Consider the following 26,170-nt stretch of genomic DNA (forward strand, 5'->3'; position numbering starts at 1 on the left):
CTGGTTTTGATGACTTTAGGATTTGGGGACCCCTGGATGGTCCTGGAGGGCCGCCAAACAGGGGGAGATTCTGGGGTTGGGACTGGGTCAAAAAGCCTAAAAGTGGCTCCTGATAATTTCAATATTTTGGAAAAAAATGGGGAAAAAAAAGGAAATTGTCAATTTTGGATATTCAGGCGGAGATTTGGGATCATGATGTGACCAAACTCAACCACACCAAACCAAACCCAACCAAACCCAACCATGACCCAACCATGACTAAAGCACACAAAACCAAGGTCCAACCAAACCCAACCCTATCAAACCAAACCAAACCAAACCACCACCCAACCCAACCCAACCTTGACCCAACCCAACCTTGACCCAACCAAACCCAATCCAACCCAACCAAACAAAACCCAACCTTGACCCAACCTTGACCCAACCAAACTCAACCAACCTCCCTTCTCCTCACCTTGCTATCTCCTCACCTTTCCCCACAGCCCTCCCCATACCCAAACCCTGCCAATTTCCCCTCAAAATCACCTTCCACCACCACTGCCACGGCCTCGCTGGGGTAGGAGGCAATCCAGCGCCCCTCGGTCATCTCCTCATAGCTGCAGCTGAAGTTCCCGGTCTGGTTCTGGCCGCTCCTCTCCACCCTCAGCCGGGCGCTTCCAGAACCTTCCACGATGCCCTCGGAGACCTCAAGCTCATCCCGGAGGAAGCGGAAGTGGCGCCGAGGGGCTTTGCTGGGTGGGGCCATGCAGAGGAAGAGGAGGGGCTGCCCTTGCACCGTGAGGCCCGAGGGTGTCACCGTCAGGTTGGGTTGGGTTGGGCGGTCTGGTGGGAGGGGAATTGTCAGAGGTCAAGGTTGGAGGTCAAAAGGGGAGGGATTTTGGGGTAAAAATGGTGCTGTTGGGTCAAAAGGGGATTTTTGGTGAATGGGGGTGGATTTTGGGGGTGAAAATGGTCAAATTTGGTGGAGAAGTCAAGGTTTGACCTCACTGGGGATGAATTTTGGGATAAAATTTCACCGTTGCATCTAAAGGCAATGTTTTGGTCAATGGGATGGATTTAGAGGTAAAAATGGCCCAAATTGGCTGGAAAAGTCAATGTTGGGTGGAAAACTCACGGTTGGACCACAACAAGGATAGATTATGGGATCAAAATGCCCCTGTTGGACCAAAACCCAACGTTTGGTCAATGGGGATGAATTTGGGGGTAAAAATGCCCAATTGGGTGGAAAAGTCAACACTGAGCCTCAATGAGATGAACTTGGGAAAATAATGATGGAGTTGGGTAGAAAACGCAACATTGGGTGGAAAAGTCAAGGTTGGACCTCAATGGGGACGGATTTTTGGATAAAAATGCTCAATTGGACACAAAAGTCAAGGTTGGATCTCAATGGGGAGACATTTTGGGATTAAAACCCCCAATTGAGTAGAAAAGTAGTAGAAAAGTCAACATTGGGTGGAAAACCCAACCCTGAACCTCGGCAGGACCAAATTTTGGCCTAAAATCCCCAATTGGACACAGAAGTCAACGTTCGACATCAACGAAAATGAATTTTGGGATAAAAATGCCCAGTTGGTGGTAAAGTCAAGGTTTAGTGGAAAAGTCAAGGTTGGATCTCAATGGGTATGAATTTTGGGATAAAACCCCCAATTGAGTAGAAAAGTCAACATGTGGTGGAAAACCCAATCCTGAACCTCATCGGGAGCAAATTTTGACCCCAAAACCCCCCACTCCAGGAGTTTCCATCGCAAAACCTCGGACATCGATGACCACAGCCCGGCTGGGCGGCGAGTGGAGGACGCGGCCACCGCGCCGGATGACGCTGTAGGAGCAGGTGTGGACGCCGCCGTCGCGGGGCCCGGTGACGGTGAAGGTGTGGACAGACGTCCGGCGGGATGTCCGGACGTCGCTGGCCCAGCCCGAGGTGCCGTTGAAGCGGAAGGCCTGGATGCGGTCGGTGCCGGGCGGTGCCGGCGCGGCGCAGGAGATGGACACGGCATCGCCCACCAGGAAACGTGCCTTGGCCGGCGTCACCGAGATGTTGGGGCGGGAGGGGAGAGGTCTGGGGAGAAAAGAGGGGGAAATGAGAAAAAAATCCAATGTTTTGGAAGTGGGAATGAAGAAGATGGAGAAGAACCTCCCAATTTTCCCCCAAAATCCTGACTTTTCCCAAAATTCTGATTTTGTTTTTGGTGGAGGAGGTTCCTCCATGACCCTGCTTGGGTTGGGCTCAGATTGAGTTGAAAAAGCCCAAAAATGTCCCAAAAATTCCATTTTCTGGAGGTGAAAATGAGGAAGATGGAGAAGATAGAGAAGAACCTCCCAATTTTTCCCCAAAATTCTAATTTTTTTTCCTAAATATCTGATTTTGTTTTGTGGAGGAGGTGTCACCATGTCCTTGGTTGGGTTGGACTTGGATTAGGTCCAAAAGGCCTAAAAATGACCCAAAAATTCAGAGTTTTTGAGGTGAAAATGGCGAAGATTGAGGAGATGGAGAACCACTAGCAGGTTTTTCCCAAAATCCTGGTGTTTGTTGGTCATGGGAGGTACCACCATGACCCTGCTTGGGTTGGGCTTGGATTTGTCCAAAAAAGCCCAAAATAGGCCCAAAAATTCAATTTTTTGGAGGTGAAAACGGAGAAGAGGAGAAGATGGAAAAGAACCTCCCAATTTTTCCCCAAAACTCCTTTTATTTTTTTTGTTGTAAGAGGTTCCACCATGACCCACTTGGGTTGGGCTTGGACTTGGTCAAAGAAGCCCAAAAACGGTACCAAAATTTGAATGTTTTGGCAATGGGGATGAAGAAGATGGAGAAGGTGGAGAAGAATGTCCCAATTTTCCCAAAATCCTGGGGTTTTTTTCCCTAAAGCTCCGATCTTTTTTTTTTTTTTTTTTGGATGAAGGAGGTCCCACCATGACTCTGCTTGGGTTGGGCTAAGTTTGGGTCCAAAAAAGCCCAAAAGTGACCCAAAAATTCAAGTTTTGGAGGTGAGAATGGGAAAGATGGGGAAGATGGAGAAAGGGGGAAGAAATACCTAGTTTTTCACAAAATCCTGATTTTTTTTCCTAAATTTTCAAAATTTTTTTGGATGGAGGAAGTGCCACCATGACCCTGCTTGAGTTGGGCTCAGACTGGGTCAAAAAAGTAAAAAAAATAACCAAAAATCCTAAAACCACCCCAAAAGGAACCCCAGGGTCAGCAAATACCCCAAAAGCACCCCAGAAAACCCCCATGGCTATCATAAACCCCCCAAACACCCAAAAGTCACCCCAAACCCCCCTGGGTGATCAAATACCCAAAACCACCGCAAAACGACCACAAAATAAACCCCAGGGACAGCAAATAACCCAAAAAACACAAAACCACCCCCAAAATATCCCCAGGGTTAGCAAATGCCTCAAAATACCCCAAAACCATCTCCAAAAAAAGCCCTTAGTCAGCAAATATCTCAAAAACCCCAAACCTCACCCCAAAAATTCCTGGGTAAGTGAACACCTCAAAAATTCCAAAACTTCCCCCAGATAAACTCCAGGGCCAGCAAACGCCACAAAAACCCCAAAACCACCTCAAAAAACCCCCATGTGTCGGCAAATAACCCAAACCTCAAAACTCACCCCGAAATAAACCCCAGGGCCAGAAAATACCCCCAAAACAACCCAAAAAACTCCCGTGGACATAAAAAAACCCAAAAATGCTAAAAATCAGCCCTAAAGAAACATGGTTCAGCAAATACCACAAAAGAACCCAAAACTCACCCCAAAAACAACCCCACGGTCATCAAATACTCCAAACCAATAAATCCCAATATGTCTCCTCCCCCTCCACTTTTTCCCCAAATCCCCCATTTTCCCCCCAAAACCCCTCACCTACCCGTGACCACCACGGCCACGCCTTCACTGGGCGGAGCCTCCACCCAGGCCCCGCCCACCTCCTCCTCCAGCAGGCAGCTGAAATTCCCGGAAAATTCGGGGGAAATCCGCGGGAACACCAGCTGGGACCCATCACCAGTGACGTCACTGATGACGCCATCGATGAGGTCACCCGGAGTCAGCTCGATGCCATTGCGGAAGAAGCGGAAGCGGCGCCGGAAGTGACGTCGGCTCGCAGAACAGGTCAGGCGCAGCCGCTGACCCACGGTGACCACGCCAGACGGAGGCTCCACCCAAAGCACGGGGGGCGGACACGGGTCTGGGAAAAAATTGGGGGAAAATCAGTGTTATCGGTGATTTTAAAATTCGGATGGGAAAAGGGTGAAAATGGCTCAAAATTAGATTTTTGGGAGGAAATAAAGCCTACAATTCAGTTTTTTGGGTGGGAATGGAGAAGATGGAGAAGAACCACCCAGTTTTTCCCAAAATCCTGGTTTTTATTGGTTATAGGAAGTCCCACCATGGCCGTGTTTGGATAGGGCTTGGATTGGGTCAAAAAGCCCAAAAAGGGCCCAAAATTCAATATTTTGGAGGTGGGAATGGGAAAATGAAGACCATGGAGAAGATGGAGAAAAACCACCTAGTTTTTCCCCAAGCCCTGATTTTACCCAAAACTCTGATTTTTCTTTGATGGAAGAGGTCCCACCATGGCCCTGGTTGGGTTGGGTGAAAAAAGGCTAAAAATGGTCCAAAAGGTCAAGTTTTTAGAGGTGGGAATCGAGAAGATGAAGAAGAACCTCCCAGATTTTCCCAGAATTCTGAGTTTTGATGACTTTAGGAATTTGGGGACCTCCTGGATGGTCCTGGAGGTGCCACAAAACAGGGGGAGATTCTGGGGTTGGGACTGGGTCAAAAAGCCTAAAAGTGGCTCCTGATAATTTCAATATTTTGGAAAAAATGGGGAAAAAAAGGAAATTGTCAATTTTGGATATTCAGGCGGAGATTTGGGATCATGATGTGACCAAACTCAACCACACCAAACCAAACCCAACCAAACCCAACCACGACCCAACCATGACTAAACCCAATACAACCAAGGTCCAACCAAACCCAACCATATCAAACCAAACCAAACCAAACCCAACCCAACCAAACCCAACAAAACTAAACCCAACCTTGACCCAACCCAACCCAATTCAACCTTGACCCAACCAAACCCAATCCAACCCAACCCAACCTTGACTGAACCTTGACCCAACCAAACTCAACCAACCTTCCTTCTCCTCACCTTGCTATCTCCTCACCTTTTTCCCACAGCCCTCCCCATACCCAAACCCTGCCAATTTCCCCTCAAAATCACCTTCCACCACCACTGCCACGGCCTCGCTGGGGTAGGAGGCAATCCAGCGCCCCTCGGTCATCTCCTCATAGCTGCAGCTGAAGTTCCCAGTCTGGTTCTGGCCGCTCCTCTCCACCCTCAGCCGGGCGCTTCCAGAACCTTCCACGATGCCCTCGGAGACCTCAAGCTCATCCCGGAGGAAGCGGAAGTGGCGCCGAGGGGCTTTGCTGGGTGGGGCCATGCAGAGGAAGAGGAGGGGCTGCCCTTGCACCGTGAGGCCCGAGGGTGTCACCGTCAGGTTGGGTTGGGTTGGGCGGTCTGGTGGGAGGGGAATTGTCAGAGGTCAAGGTTGGAGGTCAAAAGGGGAGGGATTTTGGGGTAAAAATGGTGCTGTTGGGTCAAAAGGGGATTTTTGGTGAATGGGGGTGGATTTTGGGGGTGAAAATGGTCAAATTTGGTGGAGAAGTCAAGGTTTGACCTCACTGGGGATGAATTTTGGGATAAAATTTCACCGTTGCATCTAAAGGCAATGTTTTGGTCAATGGGATGGATTTAGAGGTAAAAATGGCCCAAATTGGCTGGAAAAGTCAATGTTGGGTGGAAAACTCACGGTTGGACCACAACAAGGATAGATTATGGGATCAAAATGCCCCTGTTGGACCAAAACCCAACGTTTGGTCAATGGGGATGAATTTGGGGGTAAAAATGCCCAATTGGGTGGAAAAGTCAACACTGAGCCTCAATGAGATGAACTTGGGAAAATAATGATGGAGTTGGGTAGAAAACGCAACATTGGGTGGAAAAGTCAAGGTTGGACCTCAATGGGGACGGATTTTTGGATAAAAATGCCCAATTGGACACAAAAGTCAAGGTTGGATCTCAATGGGGAGACATTTTGGGATTAAAACCCCCAATTGAGTAGAAAAGTAGTAGAAAAGTCAACATTGGGTGGAAAACCCAACCCTGAACCTCGGCAGGACCAAATTTTGGCCTAAAATCCCCAATTGGACACAGAAGTCAACGTTCGACATCAACGAAAATGAATTTTGGGATAAAAATGCCCAGTTGGGTGGTAAAGTCAAGGTTTAGTGGAAAAGTCAAGGTTGGATCTCAATGGGTATGAATTTTGGGATAAAACCCCCAATTGAGTAGAAAAGTCAACATGTGGTGGAAAACCCAACCCTGAACCTCATCGGGAGCAAATTTTGACCCCAAAACCCCCCACTCCAGGAGTTTCCATCGCAAAACCTCGGACATCGATGACCACAGCCCGGCTGGGCGGCGAGTGGAGGACGCGGCCACCGCGCCGGACGACGCTGTAGGAGCAGGTGTGGACGCCGCCGTCGCGGGGCCCGGTGACGGTGAAGGTGTGGACAGACGTCCGGCGGGACGTCCGGACGTCGCTGGCCCAGCCCGAGGTGCCGTTGAAGCGGAAGGCCTGGATGCGGTCGGTGCCGGGCGGTGCCGGCGCGGCGCAGGAGATGGACACGGCATCGCCCACCAGGAAACGTGCCTTGGCCGGCGTCACCGAGATGTTGTGGGCGGGAGGGGAGAGGTCTGGGGAGAAAAGAGGGGGAAATGAGAAAAAAATCCAATGTTTTGGAAGTGGGAATGAAGAAGATGGAGAAGAACCTCCCAATTTTCCCCCAAAATCCTGACTTTTCCCAAAATTCTGATTTTGTTTTTGGTGGAGGAGGTTCCTCCATGACCCTGCTTGGGTTGGGCTCAGATTGAGTTGAAAAAGCCCAAAAATGTCCCAAAAATTCCATTTTCTGGAGGTGAAAATGAGGAAGATGGAGAAGATAGAGAAGAACCTCCCAATTTTTCCCCAAAATTCTAATTTTTTTTCCTAAATATCTGATTTTGTTTTGTGGAGGAGGTGTCACCATGTCCTTGGTTGGGTTGGACTTGGATTAGGTCCAAAAGGCCTAAAAATGACCCAAAAATTCAGAGTTTTTGAGGTGAAAATGGCGAAGATTGAGGAGATGGAGAACCACTAGCAGGTTTTTCCCAAAATCCTGGTGTTTGTTGGTCATGGGAGGTACCACCATGACCCTGCTTGGGTTGGGCTTGGATTTGTCCAAAAAAGCCCAAAATAGGCCCAAAAATTCAATTTTTGGAGGTGAAAACGGAGAAGAGGAGAAGATGGAAAAGAACCTCCCAATTTTTCCCCAAAACTCCTTTTATTTTTTTTGTTGTAAGAGGTTCCACCATGACCCACTTGGGTTGGGCTTGGACTTGGTCAAAGAAGCCCAAAAACGGTACCAAAATTTGAATGTTTTGGCAATGGGGATGAAGAAGATGGAGAAGGTGGAGAAGAATGTCCCAATTTTCCCAAAATCCTGGGGTTTTTTTCCCTAAAGCTCCGATCTTTTTTTTTTTTTTTTTGGATTAAGGAGGTCCCACCATGACTCTGCTTGGGTTGGGCTAAGTTTGGGTCCAAAAAGCCCAAAAGTGACCCAAAAATTCAAGTTTTGGAGGTGAGAATGGGAAAGATGGGGAAGATGGAGAAAGGGGGAAGAAATACCTAGTTTTTCACAAAATCCTGATTTTTTTTCCTAAATTTTCAAAATTTTTTTGGATGGAGGAAGTGCCACCATGACCCTGCTTGAGTTGGGCTCAGACTGGGTCAAAAAAGTAAAAAAAATAACCAAAAATCCTAAAACCACCCCAAAAGGAACCCCAGGGTCAGCAAATACCCCAAAAGCACCCCAGAAAACCCCCATGGCTATCATAAACCCCCCAAACACCCAAAAGTCACCCCAAACCCCCCCTGGGTGATCAAATACCCAAAACCACCGCAAAACGACCACAAAATAAACCCCAGGGCAGCAAATAACCCAAAAAACACAAAACCACCCCCAAAATATCCCCAGGGTTAGCAAATGCCTCAAAATACCCCAAAACCATCTCCAAAAAAAGCCCTTAGTCAGCAAATATCTCAAAAACCCCAAACCTCACCCCAAAAATTCCTGGGTAAGTGAACACCTCAAAAATTCCAAAACTTCCCCCAGATAAACTCCAGGGTCAGCAAACGCCACAAAAACCCCAAAACCATCTCAAAAAACCCCCATGTGTCGGCAAATAACCCAAACCTCAAAACTCACCCCGAAATAAACCCCAGGGCCAGAAAATACCCCCAAAACAACCCAAAAAACTCCCGTGGACATAAAAAAACCCAAAAATGCTAAAAATCAGCCCTAAAGAAACATGGTTCAGCAAATACCACAAAAGAACCCAAAACTCACCCCAAAAACAACCCCACGGTCATCAAATACTCCAAACCAATAAATCCCAATATGTCTCCTCCCCCTCCACTTTTTCCCCAAATCCCCCATTTTCCCCCCAAAACCCCTCACCTACCCGTGACCACCACGGCCACGCCTTCCCTGGGCGGAGCCTCCACCCAGGCCCCGCCCACCTCCTCCTCCAGCAGGCAGCTGAAATTCCCGGAAAATTCGGGGAAATCCGCGGGAACACCAGCTGGGACCCATCACCAGTGACGTCACTGATGACGCCATCGATGAGGTCACCCGGAGTCAGCTCGATGCCATCGCGGAAGAAGCGGAAGCGGCGCCGGAAGTGACGTCGGCTCGCAGAACAGGTCAGGCGCAGCCGCTGACCCACGGTGACCACGCCAGACGGAGGCTCCACCCAAAGCACGGGGGCGGACACGGGTCTGGGAAAAAATTGGGGGAAAATCAGTGTTATCGGTGATTTTAAAATTCGGATGGGAAAAGGGTGAAAATGGCTCAAAATTAGATTTTTGGGAGGAAATAAAGCCTACAATTCAGTTTTTTGGGTGGGAATGGAGAAGATGGAGAAGAACCACCCAGTTTTTCCCAAAATCCTGGTTTTTATTGGTTATAGGAAGTCCCACCATGGCCGTGTTTGGATAGGGCTTGGATTGGGTCAAAAAGCCCAAAAAGGGCCCAAAATTCAGTATTTTGGAGGTGGGAATGGAGAACATGAAGAAGAACCTCCCAAATTTCCCCAGAATTCTGAGTTTTGATGACTTTAGGAATTTGGGGACCCCCTGGATGGTCCTGGAGGCGCCGCCAAACAGGGGGAGATTCTGGGGTTGGGACTGGGTCAAAAAGCCTAAAAGTGGCTCCTGATAATTTCAATATTTTGGAAAAAAATGGGGAAAAAAAGGAAATTGTCAATTTTGGATATTCAGGCGGAGATTTGGGATCATGATGTGACCAACCTCAACCACACCAAACCAAACCCAACCAAACCCAACCATGACCCAACCATGACTAAAGCACACAAAACCAAGGTCCAACCAAACCCAACCCTATCAAACCAAACCAAACCAAACCACCACCCAACCCAACCCAACCTTGACCCAACCCAACCTTGACCCAACCAAACCCAATCCAACCCAACCAAACAAAACCCAACCTGACCCAACCTTGACCCAACCAAACTCAACCAACCTCCTTCTCCTCACCTTGCTATCTCCTCACCTTTCCCCACAGCCCTCCCCATACCCAAACCCTGCCAATTTCCCCTCAAAATCACCTTCCACCACCACTGCCACGGCCTCGCTGGGGTAGGAGGCAATCCAGCGCCCCTCGGTCATCTCCTCATAGCTGCAGCTGAAGTTCCCGGTCTGGTTCTGGCCGCTCCTCTCCACCCTCAGCCGGGCGCTTCCAGAACCTTCCACGATGCCCTCGGAGACCTCAAGCTCATCCCGGAGGAAGCGGAAGTGGCGCCGAGGGGCTTTGCTGGGTGGGGCCATGCAGAGGAAGAGGAGGGGCTGCCCTTGCACCGTGAGGCCCGAGGGTGTCACCGTCAGGTTGGGTTGGGTTGGGCGGTCTGGTGGGAGGGGAATTGTCAGAGGTCAAGGTTGGAGGTCAAAAGGGGAGGGATTTTGGGGTAAAAATGGTGCTGTTGGGTCAAAAGGGGATTTTTGGTGAATGGGGGTGGAGTTTGGGGGTGAAAATGGTCAAATTTGGGGGAGAAGTCAAGGTTTGACCTCACTGGGGATGAATTTTGGGATAAAATTTCACCGTTGCATCTAAAGGCAATGTTTTGGTCAATGGGATGGATTTAGAGGTAAAAATGGCCCAAATTGGCTGGAAAAGTCAATGTTGGGTGGAAAACTCACGGTTGGACCACAACAAGGATAGATTATGGGATCAAAATGCCCCTGTTGGACCAAAACCCAACGTTTGGTCAATGGGGATGAATTTGGGGGTAAAAATGCCCAATTGGGTGGAAAAGTCAACACTGAGCCTCAATGAGATGAACTTGGGAAAATAATGATGGAGTTGGGTAGAAAACGCAACATTGGGTGGAAAAGTCAAGGTTGGACCTCAATGGGGACGGATTTTTGGATAAAAATGCCCAATTGGACACAAAAGTCAAGGTTGGATCTCAATGGGGAGACATTTTGGGATTAAAACCCCCAATTGAGTAGAAAAGTAGTAGAAAAGTCAACATTGGGTGGAAAACCCAACCCTGAACCTCGGCAGGACCAAATTTTGGCCTAAAATCCCCAATTGGACACAGAAGTCAACGTTCGACATCAACGAAAATGAATTTTGGGATAAAAATGCCCAGTTGGGTGGTAAAGTCAAGGTTTAGTGGAAAAGTCAAGGTTGGATCTCAATGGGTATGAATTTTGGGATTAAAACCCCCAATTGAGTAGAAAAGTCAACATGTGGTGGAAAACCCAACCCTGAACCTCATCGGGAGCAAATTTTGACCCCAAAACCCCCCACTCCAGGAGTTTCCATCGCAAAACCTCGGACATCGATGACCACAGCCCGGCTGGGCGGCGAGTGGAGGACGCGGCCACCGCGCCGGACGACGCTGTAGGAGCAGGTGTGGACGCCGCCGTCGCGGGGCCCGGTGACGGTGAAGGTGTGGACAGACGTCCGGCGGGACGTCCGGACGTCGCTGGCCCAGCCCGAGGTGCCGTTGAAGCGGAAGGCCTGGATGCGGTCGGTGCCGGGCGGTGCCGGCGCGGCGCAGGAGATGGACACGGCATCGCCCACCAGGAAACGTGCCTTGGCCGGCGTCACCGAGATGTTGGGGGCGGGAGGGGAGAGGTCTGGGGAGAAAAGAGGGGGAAATGAGAAAAAAATCCAATGTTTTGGAAGTGGGAATGAAGAAGATGGAGAAGAACCTCCCAATTTTCCCCCAAAATCCTGACTTTTCCCAAAATTCTGATTTTGTTTTTGGTGGAGGAGGTTCCTCCATGACCCTGCTTGGGTTGGGCTCAGATTGAGTTGAAAAAGCCCAAAAATGTCCCAAAAATTCCATTTTCTGGAGGTGAAAATGAGGAAGATGGAGAAGATAGAGAAGAACCTCCCAATTTTTCCCCAAAATTCTAATTTTTTTTCCTAAATATCTGATTTTGTTTTGTGGAGGAGGTGTCACCATGTCCTTGGTTGGGTTGGACTTGGATTAGGTCCAAAAGGCCTAAAAATGACCCAAAAATTCAGAGTTTTTGAGGTGAAAATGGCGAAGATTGAGGAGATGGAGAACCACTAGCAGGTTTTTCCCAAAATCCTGGTGTTTGTTGGTCATGGGAGGTACCACCATGACCCTGCTTGGGTTGGGCTTGGATTTGTCCAAAAAAGCCCAAAATAGGCCCAAAAATTCAATTTTTTGGAGGTGAAAACGGAGAAGAGGAGAAGATGGAAAAGAACCTCCCAATTTTTCCCCAAAACTCCTTTTATTTTTTTTGTTGTAAGAGGTTCCACCATGACCCACTTGGGTTGGGCTTGGACTTGGTCAAAGAAGCCCAAAAACGGTACCAAAATTTGAATGTTTTGGCAATGGGGATGAAGAAGATGGAGAAGGTGGAGAAGAATGTCCCAATTTTCCCAAAATCCTGGGGTTTTTTTCCCTAAAGCTCCGATCTTTTTTTTTTTTTTTTTGGATGAAGGAGGTCCCACCATGACTCTGCTTGGGTTGGGCTAAGTTTGGGTCCAAAAAAGCCCAAAAGTGACCCAAAAATTCAAGTTTTGGAGGTGAGAATGGGAAAGATGGGGAAGATGGAGAAAGGGGGAAGAAATACCTAGTTTTTCACAAAATCCTGATTTTTTTTCCTAAATTTTCAAAATTTTTTTGGATGGAGGAAGTGCCACCATGACCCTGCTTGAGTTGGGCTCAGACTGGGTCAAAAAAGTAAAAAAAATAACCAAAAATCCTAAAACCACCCCAAAAGGAACCCCAGGGTCAGCAAATACCCCAAAAGCACCCCAGAAAACCCCCATGGCTATCATAAACCCCCCAAACACCCAAAAGTCACCCCAAACCCCCCCTGGGTGATCAAATACCCAAAACCACCGCAAAACGACCACAAAATAAACCCCAGGGGCAGCAAATAACCCAAAAAACACAAACCACCCCCAAAATATCCCCAGGGTTAGCAAATGCCTCAAAATACCCCAAAACCATCTCCAAAAAAAGCCCTTAGTCAGCAAATATCTCAAAAACCCCAAACCTCACCCCAAAAATTCCTGGGTAAGTGAACACCTCAAAAATTCCAAAACTTCCCCCAGATAAACTCCAGGGTCAGCAAACGCCACAAAAACCCCAAAACCATCTCAAAAAACCCCATGTGTCGGCAAATAACCCAAACCTCAAAACTCACCCCGAAATAAACCCCAGGGCCAGAAAATACCCCCAAAACAACCCAAAAAACTCCCGTGGACATAAAAAAACCCAAAAATGCTAAAAATCAGCCCTAAAGAAACATGGTTCAGCAAATACCACAAAAGAACCCAAAACTCACCCCAAAAACAACCCCACGGTCATCAAATACTCCAAACCAATAAATCCCAATATGTCTCCTCCCCCTCCACTTTTTCCCCAAATCCCCCCTTTTCCCCCAAAACCCCTCACCTACCCGTGACCACCACGGCCACGCCTTCACTGGGCGGAGCCTCCACCCAGGCCCCGCCCACCTCCTCCTCCAGCAGGCAGCTGAAATTCCCGGAAAATTCGGGGGAAATCCGCGGGAACACCAGCTGGGACCCATCACCAGTGACGTCACTGATGACGCCATCGATGAGGTCACCCGGAGTCAGCTCGATGCCATCGCGGAAGAAGCGGAAGCGGCGCCGGAAGTGACGTCGGCTCGCAGAACAGGTCAGGCGCAGCCGCTGACCCACGGTGACCACGCCAGACGGAGGCTCCACCCAAAGCACGGGGGGCGGACACGGGTCTGGGAAAAAATTGGGGGAAAATCAGTGTTATCGGTGATTTTAAAATTCGGATGGGAAAAGGGTGAAAATGGCTCAAAATTAGATTTTTGGGAGGAAATAAAGCCTACAATTCAGTTTTTTGGGTGGGAATGGAGAAGATGGAGAAGAACCACCCAGTTTTTCCCAAAATCCTGGTTTTTATTGGTTATAGGAAGTCCCACCATGGCCGTGTTTGGATAGGGCTTGGATTGGGTCAAAAAGCCCAAAAAGGGCCCAAAATTCAGTATTTTGGAGGTGGGAATGGAGAACATGAAGAAGAACCTCCCAAATTTCCCCAGAATTCTGAGTTTTGATGACTTTAGGAATTTGGGGACCCCCTGGATGGTCCTGGAGGCGCCGCCAAACAGGGGGAGATTCTGGGGTTGGGACTGGGTCAAAAAGCCTAAAAGTGGCTCCTGATAATTTCAATATTTTGGAAAAAAATGGGGAAAAAAAAGGAAATTGTCAATTTTGGATATTCAGGCGGAGATTTGGGATCATGATGTGACCAAACTCAACCACACCAAACCAAACCCAACCAAACCCAACCATGACCCAACCATGACTAAAGCACACAAAACCAAGGTCCAACCAAACCCAACCCTATCAAACCAAACCAAACCAAACCCAACCCAACCCAACCCAACCTTGACCCAACCCAACCTTGACCCAACCAAACCCAGTTCAAACTTGACCCAATCCAAACCCAATCCAACCCAACCAAACGAAACCCAACCTTGACCCAACCTTGACCCAACCAAACTCAACCAACCTCCCTTCTCCTCACCTTGCTATCTCCTCACCTTTCCCCACAGCCCTCCCCATACCCAAACCCTGCCAATTTCCCCTCAAAATCACCTTCCACCACCACTGCCACGGCCTCGCTGGGGTAGGAGGCAATCCAGCGCCCCTCGGTCATCTCCTCATAGCTGCAGCTGAAGTTCCCGGTCTGGTTCTGGCCGCTCCTCTCCACCCTCAGCCGGGCGCTTCCAGAACCTTCCACGATGCCCTCGGAGACCTCAAGCTCATCCCGGAGGAAGCGGAAGTGGCGCCGAGGGGCTTTGCTGGGTGGGGCCATGCAGAGGAAGAGGAGGGGCTGCCCTTGCACCGTGAGGCCCGAGGGTGTCACCGTCAGGTTGGGTTGGGTTGGGCGGTCTGGTGGGAGGGGAATTGTCAGAGGTCAAGGTTGGAGGTCAAAAGGGGAGGGATTTTGGGGTAAAAATGGTGCTGTTGGGTCAAAAGGGGATTTTTGGTGAATGGGGGTGGATTTTGGGGGTGAAAATGGTCAAATTTGGTGGAGAAGTCAAGGTTTGACCTCACTGGGGATGAATTTTGGGATAAAATTTCACCGTTGCATCTAAAGGCAATGTTTTGGTCAATGGGATGGATTTAGAGGTAAAAATGGCCCAAATTGGCTGGAAAAGTCAATGTTGGGTGGAAAACTCACGGTTGGACCTCAATGAAGACAAATTTTGCGATAAACATTGCAAACTCGGTGGAAAAGTCAATGTTGAGCTGAAAAGTCAAGGTTGGACCACAACAAGGATAGATTATGGGATCAAAATGCCCCTGTTGGACCAAAACCCAACGTTTGGTCAATGGGGATGAATTTGGGGGTAAAAATGCCCAATTGGACACAAAAGTTAAGGTTGGATTACAATGGGGATGAATTTTGGGATTAAAACCCCCAGTTGAGTGGAAAAGTCAACATGTGGTGGAAAACCCAACCCTGAACCTCATCGGGACCAAATTTTTACCCCAAACGCCTCCCAAAGACCCCCCCACTCCAGGAGTTTCCACTATAAAACCTCGGATGTTGATGAACACCGCTCGGCTGGGTGGCGAGTGCAGGACGCGGCCACCGCGCCGGATGACGCTGTAGGAGCATGTATGAAAGCCGCCGTCACGGGGCCCGGTGACGGTGAAGGTGTGGACAGACGTCCGGCGGGACGTCCGGACGTCGCTGGCCCAGCCCGAGGTGCCGGTGAAGCGGAAGGCCTGGATGCGGTCGGTGCCGGGCGGTGCCGGCGCGGCGCAGGAGATGGACACGGCATCGCCCACCAGGAAACGTGCCTTGGCCGGCGTCACCGAGATGTTGGGGGCGGGAGGGGAGAGGTCTGGGGAGAAAAGAGGGGGAAATGAGAAAAAAATCCAATGTTTTGGAAGTGGGAATGAAGAAGATGGAGAAGAACCTCCCAATTTTCCCCCAAAATCCTGACTTTTCCCAAAATTCTGATTTTGTTTTTGGTGGAGGAGGTTCCTCCATGACCCTGCTTGGGTTGGGCTCAGATTGAGTTGAAAAAGCCCAAAAATGTCCCAAAAATTCCATTTTCTGGAGGTGAAAATGGGGAAGATTGAGAAGACAGATTAGAACCTCCTATTTTTTCTCCAAAATTCTGATTTTTTTCCTAAATATCTGATTTTGTTTTGTGGAGGAGGTGTCACCATGTCCTTGGTTGGGTTGGACTTGGATTAGGTCCAAAAGGCCTCAAAATGACCCAAAAATTCAGAGTTTTTGAGGTGAAAATGGAGAAGATTGAGGATATGGAGGAGAACCACGTGGTTTATCTGGCATGGTTTTTCCCAAAATTCTGATTTTTTTTGGTCATGGGAGTTACCACCTTGACCCTGCTTGGATTGGGCATGGATTTGTCCAAAAAAGCCAAAAATAGGCCCATAAATTCCACCTTTTGAAAGTGAAAATGGAGAAGATGGAGAGGAGTTTTAAATTTTTCCCCCAAATTCTGATTTTTTTTCCTAAAATTCTGGAGTTTTTTGGGGTGGAGGAGATGGCACCGTGTCCTTGGTTGGGTTGGATTTGGATTAGTTCCAATAGGCCTAAAAATGACTAAAATATTCAGTGGGTTGGCGGTGGTAATGGAGAAGATGGAGTTGATGGATAAGAACCTCCCAGTTTTCCCCAAAATCCTGTTTTTTACCAAATTCTGCTCTTTTTTTTGTTGGTTGGATGACGTATCATTATGACCGTGGTTGGGTTTGGCTCAGATTGAGTCAAAATTATCACAAGAATGACCCAAAATTTCAACGTTTTTTGGAGGTGGGGATGGAGAAAATGCATCAGAACTTCTGAAACTTTCCCCTAATCCCAATTTTTTGGCTATGGGAGGTGTCATCCTGATTCTGGTTAGGTTGGGCTCAGATTGGGTCCAAAAAGATGAAAAATGTCTTAAAAATTCAGAGTTTTCGAGCCGGGACTTGACAAGGTGGAGAGGATGGAGAGAATCTACTCAATTTTCCCCAAAATTCTGATTTTTTTCCTAAAATTCTGATCTTTTTGGAGGAAGTTACTCCATGACCCTTCCCGGATTTTGCTCAGGTTGGGTCAAAAAACCCCAAAATGGCCCAAAAATTGAATTTTTTGGGGGTGGGAATGTTGAAGATGGAGAAGGTGGAGAGGAACCTCTAAATTTTTCCCCAAAATTCTGATTTTTTTTTCTTAAATATCTGATTTTTTTTGGGGTGGAGGAAGTGCCACCATGACCCTGCTTGCGTTGGACTCAGATTGGGTAAAAAAAAGCCCAAAAATGACCCAAAAATTCAAATTTTGGAGGAGGAAATGGAGAAGATGCAGAAGAAGGTCCCAATTTTGTCCAAAATTCCGATTTCTTGGGGAATTTTTTGTTACCTGAGGGCTTCACCGGTGGGAAAAGGATCGGGAGAGAGGCTGGAAAAAAGGAAAAATGGGAAATTTTTTAAAAATTGGGAAAATTGAGGAAAAATGTTGTTGAGGGAAAAACGGAAAATTTTGGAATGGAAAGGAAATGAAAAATTACTTTTTAATTAATAATGAAAGGAATAAAAAAATTAAAATAATTTAAATAGAAAGGGAATTAAAATACTATAAAGAAAATGAAAAATTTGGAATAAAAAAAATAAATTATTTATTAATTAATACTTAGAGGAAAATTAATTAAAAGGAAAAATTAAAGGAAATAAAAAATGATTTTGAAGTAAAAAGGAAATGAAACTGAATTTTCAGAAGGGTAAAAAAATTAAAGAAAAAAATTAAAAATTAATTGAGAAAAAATTTGATAGAAAGGTAATAAAAATTATTTATTAATTATTAATAAGGTAGAAATTAGGGAAATTAAATGTAAAATAATTTCAAAATAAGTAGGAAATTAATTATTATTTTTAAAAGTAAATTAAAAATAAAAGACTAAAATTAAAGAAAAAATTTAATAAAGGAAGAGAAATTAAAAATTATTTGCTGATTATTTTTTTGGGTGAATGAATGGAAATTAAAAATAAAAATAATTTAAAATAAAAGATAATTTAAAAAAGTAAATTAAAAATAAAAATTCAAATAAAAGGAAAATGGAAATTGGGATCAAAGGGAAATTACAAATATTTATTAATTGATAATTAGGGTAAAATGAAATAAAAGAAAATGAAAATAAATTAAAACAAAAATAAAATTTTAAATACTAAAAGTTCATTTTAAAAGAAAATAGAAAATAAAAGGAAATTTTAAAATGAAAATTTAAAACTTTTTGTAATTATTAATTAGGGGAAAAGAAATAAATAAAATAATTAAAATTATTTAAATTTAGAAGTAATGAAAAGAAATTAAAAGAGTATTTAAAAAATAAATTAAAAAGGAAAAATTAAAATAAAAAGGAAAGGAAAAATTGGGATAGAAAAGAACATTAAAAATTATTTTTAAGTTATTAATTAAAGGAAAATTTAAAAAGGGCAAATTGAAAAAATTTTGAAATAAAAATTTCATTTTAAAAAGGAAATAGAAAATATAAGGAAATTAAAAAGTAAAATTAAAAAGTGAAAGAAAAAGGAAAAATTTGGAATAAAAAGGAATTAAAAAATTTTTCTTAATTATTAAATAGGGGTAAAGGAATTTAAAATATAAAAGAATATAAAAGTAAAAAGGAAATTAAAAGTGAATTTTTAAAGAAAATAAGAATAAACATAAAAATAAAAGGAAATAAATATTTATTAATTAGTAATTAGGGAAAATGAAATAAAAGAAAATTTGAAAAGAAACTTAAATGAAAACTAAAGAAAAATTAGAATAAACAGAAATAAAAGAGAATTTTTGAAAGGAAATTTAAAAAATCAAAGGAAATTTTAAAATAAAACCTAATTTAAAGAGAAAAAGAAATTTTTTAAAATTGGGAAAATAGGGAGAGAGGAGGAGGAAGAGGAGAAAGAGCAGGTGGGATAATGGCCACGGAAATGAGAGAAAAAAAGGAAAAATTGGGGGAAAAGGGAGAAGAGAGGAAGAGGAGTTGGGATGAAGGGCAGGAAATAGGAAATAAGGGAAAAAATTGGAAAAATTGAGATGGAGGAAAAGGAGGAGGAAGAGTTGGGAAAATGACCATGGAAATTGGGGAAAAATGGGGAAAATTGGGGAAAATGGGAGAGGGGAGGAGGAGGAGCCCAGAAGGGGGGGGGGCGGCTGGTGGAAGGAAATTTGGGGAAATTGACTGGGGAGGAAGAGGAGGAGGAGCTGGGATGAAGGGCAGGAAAATGGTGGGAAAATTGAGGGAAAAAAAGGGATGGAGGAGGGAGAGGAGGAGGAAGAGTGGGGAAAATGGGGATGGAAATTGGGGGAAAATGGGAAAAATTGGGCAAAATGGGAGAGAGGAGGAAGAGAAACCCAGAAATGGAGGAAAGGGGATTTGGGGAAAATGGGGTGGGGAGGAAGAGAAGGAAGAGGAGGAAATGGGATGAAGGGCAGGAAATGGGGGGAAAAGAGAAAATTGAGGGAAATGGGCGAGAGGAGGAGGAGGGGAAGAGGAGGCTCACCGAGCAGCAGGATGAAGCTCAGCTGTGCCATGGCCCTGTCCCTTCCCTTCCCTGGCACTGGCACTGTCACTGTCCCCTCCCTGGCACTGTCTCCTCCCTGTCCCTCCTCCCTGTCTCCCCTCCCTGTCCCCCCCATCCCCAAAGTGGCACCATCCTCTTCCTGTCCCTGTCCCCTCCCTGTCACTCTCACTGTCCCCTCCTGTCCCCTCCCTGTCCCTCCCCTCTTCCTGGCACTGTCACTGTCCCCTCCCTGTCCCTATCACTGTCCCCCTTCTGTCTCTGTCACTGTCCCCGCCTGTCCCTCCCTGTTCCTATCACTGTCTCCCTTCTGTCCCCGTCCCTGTCCCCTCCTGTCCCTCCTTGTCCCTATCACTGTCTCCCTTCTGTCCCTGTCCCCTCCTGTCCCCCCTGTCCCTATCGCTGTCCCCCTTCTGTCTCTGTCCCTGTCCCCCTCCTGTCCCCCCTGTCCCTATCACTGTCCCCCTCCTGTCACTGTCCTTGTCAAACCCCCGTCCCCTCTCTGTCCCCCCCTGTCGCCCCCATGGCCCCCTTGTCCTTGTCCCCGTCCCCATCCCTGTCCCTGTCCCTCCTTGTCCCACCCTGTTCCTGTCTTTGCCCCTGTCCCTGTCCCCATCCCCTCCCTGTCCCCTCCCCATCCCTGTCCCCTCCCTGTCCCCTCGCTGTCCCTATCACTATCCCCTCCTGTCCCCCCGGTCCCTATCACTGTCTCCCTTCTGTCCCTGTCCCCTCCTGTCCCCCCTGTCCCTATCACTGTCCCCTCCTGTCCCTGTCCCCTCCTGTCCCCCCTGTCCCTATCACTGTCCCCTTCCTGTCCCTGTCACTGTCTCCTTCTGTCCCCCCTGTCCCTATCACTGTCCCCCTTCTGTCCCTGTCCCCTCCTGTCCCCCCTGTCCCTATCACTGTCCCCTCCTGTCCCTGTCCCCTACTGTCCCGCATGTCCCCATCCCTGTCCCCAAAGCGGGACCATCCCCTCCCCATCCCTGTCCCTGTCCCCTCCCTCTCTCTGTCCCCCTGTGCCCAAAGTGGCGCCATCCCCTTCCCCATCCCTTGTCACCCCCATCCCGGCCTCCTCCCTGTCACCTCCCTGTCCCCCCCCATCCCTGTCCCCCACCATCACTGTCCCTCGCTTTCCCCTCGCTGTCACCTCCCTGTCCCTGTCCCTGTCCCTGTCCCTGTCCCTGTCCCTGTCCCTGTCCCTGTCCCTGTCCCCCCTGTACCTCCCTGTCCTCCCTCCCCCCTGTCCCCTCCCTTGTCTCTGTCCCCATCTGTACCCATTTCTGTCCCCTCCCCTGTCCCTGTCCCCTGTCCCCTCCCCCGTGTCCCCAATTTTGGGGGAAAAGTGGAAGCGGGAGTTGCGACACCGTGATGACGTCACAGGGACGCAGGGGTCACTCTTGCAACACTTGGGGACATTCCAGGCTGGGGGGGGGGGGACACGGGGTGGGGACGGAGGGGACATTGGGGGGGCACCGAGAGGGTGACAGCAAGGGGGTGACAATGAGGAAGTGACACTGAGGAGGTGACACCAAGGTGAGGGTGGCATCAGTGAAGGTGACACCAGGGTTAGTGATGCTGAGGTGAGGGTGACACCAAGGTAGGAGTGGCACCAAGGTTGGTGGCACCAGGGTTGTGGTGACACCAAGGTGACATCAAGGTGAGGGTGACACTGAGGTGAGGGTGTCACCGAGGTCAGTGACACTGAGAAGAAGGTGACACCAAGGTGAGGGTGGCACCAGGCTGAGGGCTGGTGACACTGATGGGAAGGTGACACTGATGTGAGGGTGACACTGATGTGAGGGTGGTACCAAGGAGGAGGTGACATCGGTGAGGATGACATCAAGGCAAGGTGGCACTGAGGAGGGGGTGACACCAATGAAGGTGACACTCAGGGGAGGGTGGCACCAAGGAGGGGGTGGCAACATGGAGGTGGTACCAAGGAGGTGACATTGAGGTGAGGGTGGCACCAAAGTTGGTGACAATGAGGGGAAGGTGGCATCAATGAAGGTGGCACCAAGGAGGAGGTCACACTGAGGTTGGTGACACTGAGGAAGTGACACCGAGGTGAGGGTAACACCAGGGTTGGTGACACTGAGGACAAAATGGCATGGAGGAGAAGGTGGCACCAAGGTGAGGGTGACACCAGTCAAGGTAGTCAAGGTAACATCAGGGTTGGTGACACTGAGGAGGTGGCACAGAGATGAAGATGACATCAAGATCAAGGTGACACCGAGGTGAGGGTGGCACCAAGGAGGAGGTGGCAGCTAGGAGGGGGTGGCATCAAGGTGAAGGTGATACCAGGGTAGGTGACACTGAGGTCAAGGTGGCACTGAGGTGAGGGTGACACCAATGACGGTGACACAGAGGTGAGGGTGGCACCAGTCAAAGTGACACCAGGGTTGGTGACACTGAGGAAGTAGCACAGAGGTGAAGGTGACACCAAGATCAAGGCTCCATACTTTCCTTCCTATGGAAAAGAGCTGTCCTTCTCATCCAGAGGCCTGTAGACAAAAGTGGGGTTTGGCCTCCCAAACTCCATCATTTCAAGGATTCATCCCTTGTTGCAGTTTTCCAGCCATTTGTCTGGTGCAGGGAAAACTCGGGGCTCAATATGAGTCATCAGCAAGTTCCGTTTATTGAAGAGAGCATCAGACACTTATACAGCAAATAATAAGCTCATGAATATTCTGTAATTTACACCGTCCATTAGTGGAATAAAAATCCCAATATAACCAGTTAGATTGTGCCTGGGTCAGTGTGACCCTTGCTGCTGAGCCAAAGGCGGCTTCTGTGGTGCTTTACCCCAGAGATACCTCAGCTGCCGGAGATTGCAGCAGGGCACTGAGCAAGTCCAGGCTTGTCAGGGACTCCGTTTACCTCAGGAGAGAGAGCTTCTGGCGATGGTGAAGAGAAAAAGGAGAGGATTCTGCTGGAGGGTTATATCCAGATGTTTATTCCATGGTTACAGAGGTCTGAACTGGGGCAACTGCTCCACCAGAAATACGGCTGCATGGTCTGATTAACCTTTTAAGCTCCGGGACGGGGGAAGGGGAGGGGACAGGTGAGCTACCAACCAGGTGAAAGAGGCAGGGTCTCAAGGGACTAGGGACACCTATCCAATGTCCCCCAGGCCTGAGGGACCAACCACATGACACCTTGCTGGAATGTTAGCCCTGATTGACAGGGCACACTCCGCAAGGGGCGAGGGGGAAGAGAGAAGGGAATATTAGCACACCTGAGGAAGGGACCCGGAAGCTAAAAACACACCACAACATCTCCCCCTAGTTTTGTTTAAAAAGAAGAGGACTGTGTTTATGGTGCAGAATGATTGCCAAACTAAGTTGGTAAATCGGTTCTTCTTCTACGGGAGGGTCAGTGTTTTCCACTGAGGCTTCTATGTCATCTATTGGAGCACGGAGGGCTTCCAAATGGTAGACTTCAGGAGGGGGGGATGAGCTTGAAATTAACTTGAGAACCATGCGTTTGATTAGTCCAAAACCAATGCTAACAACTACAATAACTATAACTAAAATAAACAGCACTAAAAACACAGTTTTCAGAACAGATCTCAACCAGCCCGCGAGTCCCCAGCCTTTGAACAGTCCATTCAGCCCGTTGTCAGTTTCTCTGTTGATGTCCGAGAACTTTTGTCAAGGTAGTCCATATGTGGTTTGGGCTGCGGTCCTATGTAGGAGATCGCAGGTGGGATGATCACGAGTAGGACGAGAAGCAGGCTCGGTCTCGTGGCGTCTCGAGGCTACACACGAACAGTGGCATCTAAACTGGTACAAGAACTTGAGACAAACATATATTACAAACTATTCCAGACAGGAGACTTAAATGGAATTTCCTCCAGAGAACGCATGCGGCGTTTTCTTCTCCAGGCAGCGTGAGCAACCTGGGGTGCTTCTGCAGATTTCTCTGAGACTTTGGGAACATAGGGCTTTACCCATTTGGAAGGAACCCACCTTAAACCAGAGGGGGTGGACACACAGGCGTATCCACGTCCCCAAGTAACCAATTTGTAAGGTCCCACCATTTTCCAAGTCTCAGGGTCTTTTACTAAAACCGGAGGTTTTTCTTTCATCAACCTGTGACTGCTCCCCCCAAAGTGGCGAAGGATGGGTGGGTTCAGGCTGTCAAAAGAACAATTCAGAAAATTGATTGTGAATAGTGCCCTGGATAACCGGATGTGGGGAGGTTCTACCTTCAGAACCTGTTGTTGCTGGTCCAGGACCCTTTTAATATCACGGTGAGTTCTTTCTACAATGGCTTGACCTGTAGGAGAGTAGGGGATGCCAGTTTTGTGCTCTACTCCCCATTGCTGCAGGAAGCTCCCAAATTCCTTAGATTTATAAGCAGGCCCATTATCAGTTTTCAGCTCCTTGGGGATGCCCATGAAAGAAAAAGCTTGTAAGAGGTGCTTAATAGCATCAATAGATGATTCTCCTGTGTGGGCAGAAGCATAGACCGCTCCAGAAAAGGTATCTACACTAACATGAACATATTTCTGCCGTCCAAAAGCCTGTATGTGTGTTACATCTGTTTGCCACCGTTCACAACTGTTCAGTCCCCTTGGGTTTGCTCCCGTACTCACTGTAGGGAGTGCATGTTGTTGGCAATTTGGGCACGTGGCCACAATCGCTTTGGCCTGTTCTCGAGTGATGTGAAACTGGCAAACCAGGCCAGGTGCATTTTGGTGGAAAAGCTGGTGGCTGATTTTTGCCTGTTCAAAAACATTTGGGAGAGTGGCCATCACTGCAGGTGCAGCAAGAGCATCTGCCCTTCTGTTGCCTTCAGCGATAAACCCTGGCAAGTCAGTGTGTGACCTGACATGCATCACATAAAATGGTTGCTCTCGGTGAGTGAGCAACTTTACCAGTTTTGAGAGCAATTCAAAAAGTGCGATGTTAGATACATCTTGCAGTATTGCTTGATCTGCTCTGGATACTACTCCTGCCATGTATGCAGAGTCTGTAATCAGATTAAATGGTTCTGAGAACCTTTCAAAAGCCCTAACAACCGCAGCCAATTCAGCAACCTGAGGTGAACCTTCCACCTCAGCAATGTCCGTCTCCCACTGCTGGGTTTGAGGATCCTTCCAAGTCAGAACGGACTTGTGGGACCTCCCGGACGCATCTGTAAAGACAGTTAGAGCCCTTTTTAAAGGTCTCTTACTTAGAGCAGTTCTTAATTTTAAAGTAAATTGAACATCTTGTTCAAACAATTTGTGAGCGGGCCGCGCTACAGAAATTTGTCCTGAGTAGGAATCCAGAGCATACTGCAACACTTCATTTTCTTGAAACAATTGTTCCAGTATTTTCATAGTATTTTGACCTGATTTTAACTCAAATGGAATGTGAATGCACTTAAAATCACATCCTGCTAACTCCCTGATCCGGGTCCTTGCTTTCCGGATCAGTTCCGCTAACAGCTCCTGAGGCTTTGTCAGTCTCTTGGACCTTTTGTGACTGAGGAAAACCCATTCTATGATCAAGAGAGAGTCCCTCTGGTCCCGGTCCTTTTTTGGTGTGTCCTTTGCCTTAGGTGTTTGTTTTTCCTCCCACTGGAAAATAATTCCATGGAGGTGTGGCAACTTACCTAGGATGATAAATTTGAATGGCAGGTCAGGCCGGCATCGGTGGGCCTGTCTTGTGGACATTGCAATCTGAACCTTTTCTAGAGCTTTCCGTGCCTCTGGGGTAATAGACCTAGGAGCACCTGGGTCCTCTCCCCCTTTCAATAAATTGAAAAGAGGGGCAAGGTCATCATTAGTCAGACCAAGCCATGGTCTTACCCAATTCAAAGACCCACACAACTTGTGGACATCCGCAAGGGTCTTCATCCTTGGATTGATTTCTAGTTTTTGAGGAACAATGGTCCAATTTCCAGTTTCTAAGCCCAATTACTTCCAAGGTGGCATCTTTTGAATTTTCTTTTCCTGGAGCTCGAACCCTGCAACAATCAATGCATCGATCGTTAGGTCAAGCGCATGTGTGAGTAAATCATCATTGGGGGCACACACAAGGATATCATCCATATAATGATAGATGATGGCCTTCTCTGCGGCTGCACGCACTGGGGAAAGCAGGGAAGAGACATACCACTGGCAGATAGCTGGAGATACCTTTAATCCCTGAGGAAGAACGGTCCAATGGTACCTTTTCATAGGAGCTTCTGAATTGATAGAAGGGACTGAGAATGCAAAACGCGGTGCATCATCAGAGTGCAATGGGATTTGGAAAAAACAATCTTTAATATCAATAACAGCTAATTTCTAATTTTGGGGAAGCATTGTTGGGGATGGCATACCAGGTTGGGGAGAACTCATATCTTCAATTACATTATTAATTTGTCGGAGGTCACAGAGGAGTCGCTACCTCTTTTTGTCAGCTTTTTGGATGACAAACACTGGAGAGTTCCATGGGGACATGGTCTCCACAATGTGGCCTTTTTTTAGTTGCTCTTCTACTAGTTCTTCAAGCACCTTTATTTTTTGTTTACTGAGTGGCCACTGTTTCACATCAACTGGTTTGTCTGTTTTCCACTTCAGTTTTTGGGTGGGGCGCTGTTGTTCAATGACTGCTGCACAAAAATGCTGTGGAGAGTCTGGAATATCAATTGTGACACCTCACTGGGCCATTAAATCTCTCCCTAACAAAGGTTCTGAATAATCTAACACAAATGGATGGATATTTGCCAATTGTCCGTTTGGACCCTCGAATTGAATAATGCTTTTGGATTGTTTTGCCAATTGCAGACCTCCTACACCTCGAAGGTGACTAGCAACATTTTGTAAAGGACAGTGTGCTGGCCAGTCTTGTACTGGAATCACTGAGCAGTCTGCACCTGTGTCTACAAGCATCTCAATGCGTTTAGACTCCCCACCCCCACTGACATTGCACCACAATTTGGGTTTCTCTTTCCCAATAACTTGGACCCGGGCGATTGT

The 26,170-nt window shown here is 47.5% G+C and overlaps 1 protein-coding gene across 1 annotated transcript; it reads right to left on the minus strand.

Moving 5' to 3' along the window:
* Window positions 1-466: 466 nt before the first annotated feature.
* On the minus strand, window positions 467-19,336 carry LOC135460948 (Fc receptor-like protein 5). The gene is made up of 14 exons (XM_064737924.1): window positions 19,201-19,336; window positions 17,060-17,098; window positions 15,222-15,530; window positions 14,272-14,568; window positions 13,077-13,394; window positions 10,962-11,270; window positions 9,679-10,030; window positions 8,697-8,885; window positions 8,570-8,646; window positions 6,455-6,763; window positions 5,228-5,524; window positions 3,865-4,186; window positions 1,752-2,059; window positions 467-822 (listed from the first exon to the last, which is right to left on the minus strand). The coding sequence occupies exons 1-14, from the start codon at window positions 19,334-19,336 to the stop codon at window positions 467-469; spliced, it is 3,618 nt and encodes a 1,205-aa protein (XP_064593994.1).
* Window positions 19,337-26,170: the final 6,834 nt, after the last annotated feature.

This window comes from Zonotrichia leucophrys, unplaced genomic scaffold (genome assembly GCF_028769735.1).
Source record: "Zonotrichia leucophrys gambelii isolate GWCS_2022_RI unplaced genomic scaffold, RI_Zleu_2.0 Scaffold_134_123620, whole genome shotgun sequence".
In the NCBI taxonomy this organism is placed as follows: Eukaryota; Metazoa; Chordata; class Aves; order Passeriformes; family Passerellidae; genus Zonotrichia; species Zonotrichia leucophrys.

Coding starts and splice junctions, on each gene's coding strand:
- LOC135460948 (XM_064737924.1), bottom strand. CDS start 19,336: ATGGGGGGGACAGGGAGGGGAGACAGGGAGGAGGGACAGGGAGGAGAC. Junction 6,764..8,569: donor CGTGGCCGTGGTGGTCACGG/GTAGGTGAGGGG, acceptor TTTTCTCCCCAG/ACCTCTCCCCTCCCGCCCAC. Junction 4,187..5,227: donor CGTGGCAGTGGTGGTGGAAG/GTGATTTTGAGG, acceptor ATTTTTTCCCAG/ACCCGTGTCCGCCCCCCGTG.